The sequence below is a fragment of the Xiphophorus maculatus genome, chromosome 12, assembly GCF_002775205.1.
Source record: "Xiphophorus maculatus strain JP 163 A chromosome 12, X_maculatus-5.0-male, whole genome shotgun sequence".
Classification (NCBI taxonomy): domain Eukaryota; kingdom Metazoa; phylum Chordata; class Actinopteri; order Cyprinodontiformes; family Poeciliidae; genus Xiphophorus; species Xiphophorus maculatus.
In genome coordinates, this window is record NC_036454.1 from 16,295,466 (window position 1) to 16,306,414 (window position 10,949).

Here is a 10,949-nt window from a genome sequence, read left to right on the forward strand (position 1 = left end):
AGTTACAGTGGTGATTACAGTAATTATGGTTTCAAGTTTTTGCATATTCCCTTAGATGGATCATTGGATTACCAGACAGCTTTGGCAAGGACTGAGCGGGTCAGGAGAAGGAGGAAAAAAAGTTACTGTTGGGATCTACAGAGAGTGGTGAGGGGATTGGAGGGTAGTTGAAGCTTGGATGAGGTGGAAAAAAGAAGAATTAGATCTGAAAGGCGCTAGGTGAATAAAAGGAAACAAGAGAGGGAGAAGGGGAAAGAATGAAGTGGAGAAAAATATGAGGAAGAGAAAGACTAATCTTTCAGGCTGCTTCCAAACACTACTTAGCTTGCTTGCACCCTCCTTTTCTACTCCCTCCACTTCCTCTAACCATTACCAACCCAGAGTTCAATGGGCTTTTACAGTGACGCATTGTTTAATATCAAAAAGACCCTGAATTTCAAATTCTCTTCTTTGTCTCATAAAAAGAAGAGGAGAAAAGCATCTTCTCTTATGTGATTTTCTTTCTATTTTGTCTAATTCACAGTCCACTATTTCTTCATCACCCTATACTGCTGTTTTTTCAGACTTGGCCCTCATATTCCCCCTCTTTTATTCTTCCTCTCCCATGCTGTGAAAACAGTACAATATACATAACAAGCTTTTGGTGGAAACAAAAATACCTGGGCCCCAGCTCTGTGGACCTCCTGTTGCAACATAGTGTCTTTCTCAATGGTAACTTAATCACATATTCATGGCAACACAAATAAGGCTTTTTTGCCCCAAACGTGCAAAAAGACCACTATGCCAACACAACCAAGGCCCATCTGCTGGTTGTGTCTGTCTCGTAATGGAAAGCTTCTTCCAAACTTACAGTGTGCAGTATTTATTTCTGTGTGTACTTCATCAGTGACACCAGTAGATGCACTTAAATTTTGTTGTTTTATCTTTTTGTCTACTTTTGATTGGCTGATCAGCTTTGGTTGATGAGGTAAAGAGGGAAGTGCAATCTCTGAAACCAGTCCTTACAACTGAACCCTAAAAAGCTTTCATCTATCTAAAAAGTCAAACCCCAGCGAGCCAAACAGGGCAGATTATCCTGTTGGATTGCAACAGCAATAAATTAATGCTACAACATGTGTTGGACACAAAAGGTACTTTCCTTGTTCTCAAAACATCTCTGAGAACATTCTGAGAAGTTTTTGTGTTTTGTTTGCCCTTCGGCAGCTTTTTCCCTTCTTTTTCCTTTTCACTTTCCTTTAAGTCATAAAACTACAATTTAGACCATAAAATAGTTTTCCCCTTGAAATGTAAAAATTAAACAAATGCTTGACAACATTTCACTTTTCAATCAGCTATGTTTCAAAGAGAAATATCTCCAATTATAAACCCAAGTTAACAAGTACTGTGTACTAGTTCTTTGTCTTCTTTATTGATGTTACTTGTTAGATATTTTAAGTTAGGTTTGTTTTTTTTAACTTGTTCATTAGTAACGGGAAGATATTGCTTTATTAATGTTAGAATTATGTTTTTCAATGCAATTTTTAGTAAACTGACAAAAACTCTCCTACTCTTCCTTATAAAGTGTAAGGTGTAGCTCCTTAGTGAGGTGAAGAATTACTCTTTAGCTGAAACAAATTTTATTGATAAGCTACAAGACTTAATTTTGACCAGTAAGATTGAATAGTTTATAACCTAAGTCATTTAGCGAACCTGACAGTTGCCACTGATCAACTAAGTGATGTATAGGTTACTGCTAAGATTTTCATGAGGAAAAAAAAGGGGAGCCACACCAGGCACAATCTTTAGCTCAAATTCAAACAAAAAGTGTCAGAGGCAGACACAGGAGAGACAATACGGGATTAAACTGAGAGGCACAAGTTGCTGTTTTCACACAGGAAGAAAAAAAATGCCTTTTCTGATCACATGACTCCCATAAGTGCAGCTCGCTGCCTGTTTTTGAAGCAAATAAACCAAGTTGAGCTATTTACTGCAGGTTTTACAAGATCAAATAAAAAGAATATATAGACCATGAAAACCCTAAGCAGCCGGCAGTTAACAGAAGCAAGGTCTCACAGCAAAGATACAGGGTGAGATGTCAATGGAAAGTAGCTGGCACGAAATGCAGTTTGTTTTCTCTACCTATCCCCAATTCTTCTTTCCTTTTCTCTGAGCTTAGTCTGTCTGCCGTCAACTTGTGTTTGTGCAAGCAAGTTCTCTCCTTCTGGCTGACTGATGAGTTTCAATGACCAAACGCATGCACACAAAAACAAAATGTCCCGCTGTTTGCAGGCCCAGTTCAGACGCACAACAATATGTCCACTGTTCTGGCCACACTCTCAGTAAATTTGCATAGAAAAGGGAAACAGGCTTGTGTGAAACAACAATAGAGGAGGGAAATAATTTTTAAAAACGAGATGAAGGTTAGAAAGCAAGAAGAATGTCAGAGAAAGCAGATGGGAAAAGCGAAAGCAGGCCAGAGAATATGAGGAAACCGAGCCAGGCAGAGAAATGGGGACAAGTGACACGAGTGAGGTAGTAAGCTCATGGACACCAGTTAGAAAATCTGCAGCCTGGCACTCAGTGACGGTAATTCACCAAGCCCAACTGATTTCTTTAGGGATTTGAGATGCAGTTTTTTTATTCCAGTTTGTTGAAAATGTGACATCAGGAGAACTTGGTAATAATTTTGTACACCTCAGTATATGAAAACTATAACGTGATATTTTTGACAAAATGTCTGTCATTTTATAACAGTACCAGACCAAAGAACATATTTTACTTAGTCATGTCACAAAATAAACCTTATTGTAAATATTAAAAAAAAACTAAATATGCTAATTTTTTTATCACTACAGGACCACAAGGAGCCAGTGGGAACTATATAGTAGGCCATCGATTGGAAATAAGTGTCATTTTCTCACTGCCACCATCCCACATGCACAAATGCACAATGCTAAACTGCTACAAAAAGCCTTGAAATGAGAGCACCAAATGAGGCCTTCTGTTACACGGGCCATGAAAAATTCATAATTCCAGATCTTTACATGAAACTCTAGAAGGGATTATGCCCAACAGCAGGAGAAGCAGGAAATCAGTTTTAGGGCATTTATATCTTTCTTTTTTCCCTGTTTTTCTTTTCTCATCTCTAGAAAATCAAGTTCACTTAGACAAACCCACACAGGGATGCATTCTTGTGTTCGATTCTCCCCCAAAGGAGAATGAGACATATGGTGAAGTGCAAGAAAAGAGCCTCCATTTATCAATGTAATATTTTGAAAAGTATTTTTTTAAACCTGGTGTTTTATCTTCTCAAAAAAAAGAAAACAGGACTTTTGTACCACAAAACAGAATATCAAGTTGTGACAAACGATGCACCGATTGCAGTTTTCTTGCTAAACACAAATCTTTAAAAAGCCTGATGTGGAGAATCCAGTTTGAAGAGTCACTAAATATAGCAACAAAGTGGCTAAGTGGCAACAGTTGGGTGAACATTGTTAACTTAGTTAACCTAGTGGTCAGATTTGTCAGACAACTCACTCTCACGGCGCAGCAAAAGAGGACAGTAACCATGCTTCAATCAATGTTTTTGTGTTCATTTTGAGGTATCGCATTAGCAAAGGTTGATGGAAAATGCAAATTTCAAAATAACGTCCTCAGTTTCAAGGAAAAGTTTTTAAGCTTGCTTAATGTGATTTTTGGCTTTTTCAAAACAAAAAAAAAATCATGCACTAGAGGAGAGATAGAAACACATTTGCAGAATAAATTCTAACATTTAACTCGAATGATAGATCACCTGTATCCCCTGTCGGCGTGACAAAGAATTGCACTTCTTTCTCTACATCTCCTGACAGCATGTAGGACGTCATGTAACATCGCCAATACTAGTTGACATGACAGAACAATTACAAGTTGCCCTATAGTAACACATTCCTGAAAACCTCTCCCCATTTTTCGGCGATCCATGCTAGTTTTCAACCTCTACGTCCTTTTCCATACAGCTATGTTTATACTTCTATACTTTGAGAGTAAAACATAAACAGATAACCATGAAGGGACGAGCAAGGCCATCGGACTTGAATCACAAAGAGAGGTCATTGAATCTCTTAAACAGCCAACAGGACTAAAAGAATACAGATATAAAATTAAAAAGGCAAATACAACAAATGTCCTGCTACTAGTCACATAAAAAGTGAAAGTCAATTAAATGCATGGATGAATTAACCAGAAATATACTTTTTAAAGGACAGGAAGGGCAAGGAAGATCTGCAATCACTAGGCTGATGCTCGCAGCGGGAGGGTCCACTGAAAAAGAGAGAAAAAATAGAGAGAGAGAGAGAGAGAGAGAGAGTCTGAAACACAGTCAAAGACTTCCTTTCACACACTCTTGTGAAGGGGAGTCCATGCACACACCGTAGATGCAGAGCACGCTCACACACCACCCAGAGAATGTGGACAAAATGCAGCATTGTTTCACTGCAGAAATATCTTGCTGTGCATGAGAAAATGAGTGTGTGTGTGTGTGCGCAGGGGTGTGCATTGGAGGCAGTCAGCTTGTCAAGTCCTAGTGGAGTGATCAAAGCCCGTACGAGCCACCCAGAGAGATCTCCCTTCCTCACTCATTCAGTTCTCCCTCCTTCTGATAGAGGCCCGCCATCAAATTTACTACATAAAACCAGCTCAACCAATTGCACTTTGCCAGTTGGGGCAGCACGACCAATCAAAGTGTCCTATTTAGTTCCAATAATTCCCAGCTGTCCCCCCTACAAGTGCTGAACCCTGCATGGATAAACCACACCATGGGACAGGATAAGAGCATAATGGGAGACAGCATGGTAGCCCTGGCAGCATCGTCATGCCGCATGTGTGCGCATACATACAAACCAATGCCATAACACCCTGCAAGCTCTGCTGGAGCGCAGCGATAGTGCCAAGTTCGTAGACATGCACACATAAAAACACACCCGCAAGTACACACTCCACAGGAGTTCTCTAAGACAGTCCCCAAACTGCCAAGTTCAAAAACAAACACCAACCTCAAACACTTTCAGCATCATCACACTTGTTTTGAACTCAACGAACTAAGACATATCCTAATAAAATCCAGTTTATTTAGTTACATTTTAAAAACATTGTTTTTTGGTTAAAGAAAATTTGTATTAATCAGTCTGTTCAAGTGATGGCCTGCAGTCTTTCAGATGCCAACATTCACATTCAGGCATGCTTGTGAAACTGGAAGAAACACTTGCTGTGTATGTTAGAAAATGTGCTATTTATTGATCAATTCTTGTATTTATTGTAAGCAAAGACAAGAGAATGGTGGGAAGGTGCAGTGCTGAGTTACACTATATTTTCTCTATTCTTCTTACATTTTAAAACCTTGATACTGGTGTCCAGCCAATGCTAAGTAGAAAACATGTAGTACTACAGAAAAAATATCTGGGGCATCCAAAAAGAAGAGACTAAAAGTAATGTGAAAGCATGAAATTTTTTTATGGATTCATTGCAAAGAAAAGTGAACATAATCAGGCCAAAAGGGACGATATTGACCCTCCAGCAAGTTGTGGGTTTGCCCCTGGGTTTCCTCCTAGTGGGAAATGCTTGCATAGCACCAGTGGAAAGTACCTGGTGCCTTTCAAGGTTTGGTTTTCCAGTTTTGAATAGTGTTATGTTAAAAAGTGACAAGAATTTGTAAAATGTCAGACCTAGCAATATTTTATAAGACAGTTTCTGTTCAGTTTGCACCTCCCATCTACACAAAAAATACGTTTTTGGTTAAAAAGAGTGTATTTAAAAAAACTAAAAAAAGTACTTAGTGGTATTTCTATGTGGACTGGAGATAATAAGAAATGGAGATATTGATGGTCACCTCAGACATGCCCTCTTTTGTTTCAAGAGCTGGAAACAACACAATTAATGGAACATTTTCTTTTTTAGTTTTTCTCCATTTATCTCACTTTGTCCCAATGTTGTTATCGTCAAGCTTCAAATGTAAGCTGAAGATATTGATTTCTGAGAGGAAAAGACAAAGTTACCAACATGAATATGAATTACATTGTTTTGCTTATTTTGGTAAAGACTGGCCTACCACTGCTTTTGCAATGCATAGGTTCTTCTTAACAATTTTGAGTCTATCATTGTGTTTATGTTATTGCATCCTGTGGTGTAGCTTAGTTATTACAGTTTTTTGACTCAAAATAGATAGCCATTTAAATTAAAATGTTTCTTGCAGTTCTCTAGCTGGGACCCAAGTGAGATATGTGTAACACCCCCGAAGAATTATTTTTTTAAATAAACATAGACAAAAGAATAAGTTACCTTTCATCTGAATAAAATACTGCTTGAAAACAAGGGGTCAGAAATGTCAAATTCACAAAATATATATATATATATATATATATATATTTTTTTTTTTGTCTTGTGCCATATTAAAATATATAAATGCTTTCTGGCCATAAATAGCCACACAACGATGACCAGAACCCTATGGATGTTAACATGTTACTGAACTGCAAAGTTATGACTTCCGCTGAACAATATATCAAGCAGCAACTGAAAATGTTAGCTTATGCTGTAGTACAAAAGATGGTTTCTGCAGTGTGTATTAATGCATAGCAAAGTATATTTGGTGCTTGAACTATTAAAATAGGTGGAAGTGTTTTTAGAGAGGATGTCAAGTTTTCATGGATTTTAGCTTCTTGTGCCAAGCTGTAGTCCATATCCCTTTTGAACACCAGTGATCCTATAAACTGGTTCAAAAGAGATGTGGTCTAAAAAATTAAGCATAGCAAGTGCCTAAGCTGATTTTTTTCCACATCTCAGTTTACAGTGAACTGGCCGCTATGTAGTCCAAGAGGAAAATAAACATCTCTTGTGAAAAAAATGGGCTTTCTACAAAAAGAAGAAGCCCAAAGCACAACATGTTACAGTCTGGATCTTATTAGGATAGATATAAAACCTCAACACACCAAAGGGTTTCCCAATTATCCCATATAAAATAAATTGTACAATGCGGCTACTCAACATTTCAGTGATTATATTAAACAAGAGGGACTTTTAAGTGTGAGTACAGCGACACCCATTCACCCTACATCAAACATAAAGACGCTCAACTAATGGCTTTATAATTGCTCAACTGCTTGAGGGAGGGGCATAGACAGAAAGCAGTCACATGCACTCAAGCTGCCCAGAGTGGATCTAAACTATCACTCCTCCTCCCATTGTGTTTAAAAGAGGAGCACGATTCAGGAACATATCCATAACACAGTCATTGCATTCCTTATGGCCTGAAATGAAACAACTGTATCTGATGAAGTTGCATTGATTATGTTTTCATAAAAAAAAAAAAAAAACATCTTAGAACATTGATTGAGGTTCCCCCTGCTTCATCACTGGACTTTCATCTAAATCAGTGCCAGAATCATTTTCACAAAGACTATCATTCTAATGATAAGTTACAACCATGGCAAAGATTTTAGCTATTAAACTTGTCTGGCCACATATTTAAAAAATGAGTAGAAACTGGAGGCAGAAGCAGGACATAAGATACTCGGTGAGGAGGTAAGATACGCAGGAGGAGAAATAATTTGGCAAGAGCAAGTATTTGTTTCCCATTCCACATTTGCAGTCTATAGCTACACTTTTTGAGAGCAGAGTTTCACAATGAGGCACCAAGAAAAAAAGGCATCCACACCAAACAACCCTCCTCCCAAGAGTTAGGTTGTGTTTGTGAGTAGAACAACTAACGAGTGCTCACAAAAAAAAAAGAACTTCAGAGACACACGGCGAGTTGCTTGAAACATACACAAAAACGTAACTGGCAAGCCAGACACAGAGTGGGGAGACAAAAAAAGCCTTTATAGATGAAGGTAGAATGAGAGAAATGCTCCTCTGCACAGAAGTAGTTCCAACTTATCAGCTTTAAACTGCACATTGGTGTCAGAATCGCATATATTCCACCTGCTCAAAATGTGTCTCTTATTTGCAATCTATTGATCTGGCTGCAAACCATTGAAGAATTGCTCTAATGAATACTGGAGTTAGTTGCTGAAATGTTGCTCCCTCGGGCAACGGGAGAAAGGTAGCTGCAACATAATGTCCAATTACTTCCCAAATGCAGCACAAAAGCCCTTGGCCAATTTGTAATGTCAATACCAATTTATGGACTGCATCCTGTAGCATGGACAGGGCAAATTACTGTGTATTTTTCTTTTAACAGCTTTTCAAGTGGAATATTATAGTCATATCAAAGCAAAGGATCAGGTCAGGGGTGGAAAAGGCCGACATTTTACAAGGCAAAAGTGGAGAATGAAGCAGCTTGTTTAAAAAAAAAGTATAAGTAAAAAATACTATTCCAACTTTCACCTAATAAGAAATGGAATACCTAAATAGGTGAAAGTTTATACGCGTTTCTTCGATCAACCTAGATCCCCACTACCAGCAGCGATGCTGGGTGAAATATCACTTCAATATCACGTTTATGCTTCACTTGGGGGAATATATTGTGGACACAGTAATATACCAAAAGCAAATAATTTCCCCATCCGGACATTGTACCATCAAATACACTAAGCTCTTTTTTGGAGGATACTATCTAATATCATCATGTAAACTTCTCTGATCTTGGAGCCTCACAGGGTTTAATCTTTCAGCAGTAAGCTATTCGGCGGAGTTGCTGTGAGATCTGTAATTGCCTGGAAGCTTTTTGACTGGTGTCCTGTAGCTTAAAGCCCACTTCGGATCAGTTTTCCAATCGGGGCAGCGGAGCGTCGCCTGTATTTTTGCAAAGTGCTCCTAAATTACATCAGTGGCCTGAGCGTGAAACGGAACGCTGCCTTTCAGAGTTTGGGTCTGAGCTGCAAACTCTGAGTGGATTTGCCTGTTTGTTACTGAAAACAACCGTACTGAGTAAGAGGGAAAATTATAATCATCCATAGAAGTATTTCTACGGATTCGTCATAGACTTCCGATCTTTTTACAATAACTGCGGAATAAAGGAAATTATTCTAACAAGTTACATTAGATGAAAATATGCGTTAATGCCCGTGCAGTCTGATGCTGACCGACTCATCAGCATCAACTCGTATTAAATAAAACTATCAGAACTATCAGATGGGTTCAATTACTTCTGGCATGCGGCAACGAGGGGGGTGTTCATCACTTTTTAAACGTGGGAAGGTGTAATTATAAAAGGCGCTCTCCGTGCCTTACCTTGAGCGACTCCTGCGTGTGTAAGCACCAAAAGAACCAGGATCTCCGGCGTGGCGAACATTCTCACCAGACAAGAGCCCCCCGGCGCTACTCCACTCCTCAGTCCACTTTTGCCCATTACAGAGTAGACACGGCGTAACGCGCACAAATACACGCAACTCCTCCGTCCACGATGGTGTTGGTGGGTGGGGGGAAATAAGAACCCCCCTCCGCTACTCCAGCACAGGATCTGCAGATAAAGTCCAAAGCCAGTGGTGTGGCTGTAAAGCCTCTATAGTTCCAGTGTTTGTGAGAAACCTGCAGCCGGCTGGAGCTGTGGTAGAGGTGGTGGAAATGACTGCTCGGTCCCGCCACTTGTGTCAGCGGCGCTGCTGCCTCGCCACTGTTCTCCAAGCTGCTCTCCTCTCCGTGCGCTCTCTCCGCTCCGCCACAGTCTCCGTTTACGCAGAGAGAGAGAAATGCCACCGCCCTCTGGCTACCACTTTGAGCCTCTCACTTTCTACGTCTCCGCTTCAGGCTGCCACTCTCTTTACCCTCGGACATACTTAAGTGAAAAACAAAAATCGAATATATAATATATATATATATATATATATATTTTTTTTTTATTCAAGCACATGTCGTGTTTGTGATAATCTCTCAGTGCGTCAATGATATGGAAAGCTTCCGTCGCGCTAATAAAGCAAGCGATTTAACTTTTAATAATTTCTGACATGGACCTTTAATGGACAGTTGTCGAAGCATGTTAATTTGCTTGTTGGTGTGAGTTAGTGCAAAGCTCGGTGTGGGAGCTCTCCTGAAAGCTTTTTAAGGCTTGACCAAATTGGGGCAATTCTTGAGAAGAGGGACAAAACAGGTCCTATGGATTAAGCACAAAATTTGAATAAAATATACACAAAATATATATTTTTTAAATATCTGACTAAACTAACTTGGGCCATGTGAGCACAACAATGTATATTTTCCGGGTGCTTGGTGAATATTTTTTTATTTTAAACTTTGTGGATGGTGTCTTTAAAATCCCTTGTCCTGGAGCAGAACTCAATACATTATAATAGTTTAAAACAATTAAAGGAATACTAAGATAATATATTATGAAAATTAAGTACAATTATTCAAATAAATAATTCTAAAAGTATCAAGAAATTTTATTAAAAATTATTTTTATATATTTTCCAACTCAATTGAAATTTGTCCCAAGTTTTTGTCAAAGAATGTAAAAGAAATCAGGCATTATTGGGGGGCATCAGAACTTCTGAGGACCCCATGACCTCTTCCTTTCTCTTCCTTTGCTAAGAGGACTAAGCAGTTCTTAGCTTATGTTATTCTTTAGTTTTTTTCTTCCATTTAATTCCTAAGTTGTTCATCACAATCATGATGTGTCAACATCATAACTGACAATATACAAAACTTTGATGACATTTTGTGAAATAAATGCTTAATTTTAGTGTACTGTAAAGATTTCATGGACCTAATGAGCTACAATATGGCCTCTTTCAGAATAACATAATATAAATTGAGGTAGTTTGGCATTTTGTCAACTCCGTCAGAGTTTTTAGCTGACGGTGTGACTCTTTCAGTGAGAGTGTTGGCAAATCTGTGCAGTTAATTCATTTTAATGTATTTTACATAAATGGCATTACTTCACATGTATCAAGTAATTTTTACTCACTAGTTTGTCACCACCTTCAGTTCTGTGTCAACTCCTTCAGATGGACTTTATGTTGTTTTTTGTTTTAAATAACATTTCTTTTGTTTCTTGA

At 38.6% G+C, this 10,949-nt stretch overlaps 1 protein-coding gene across 3 annotated transcripts in view; it reads right to left on the bottom strand.

The window, feature by feature from the left end:
• Positions 1-9,595, bottom strand: part of LOC102238097 (netrin receptor UNC5C-like) — a 201,114-nt gene extending 191,519 nt beyond the window's left edge. For 2 of the 3 annotated variants that reach the window (XM_023344101.1, XM_005795070.3), the window contains exon 1: positions 9,187-9,595. In XM_023344101.1, coding sequence (XP_023199869.1) covers positions 9,187-9,304 — 118 coding nt within the window. In that variant the 5' untranslated portion in view covers positions 9,305-9,595. The remainder of the gene's footprint in view (positions 1-9,186) is intronic. The other variant, XM_023344100.1, reaches the window with a different exon arrangement.
• Positions 9,596-10,949: the final 1,354 nt, after the last annotated feature.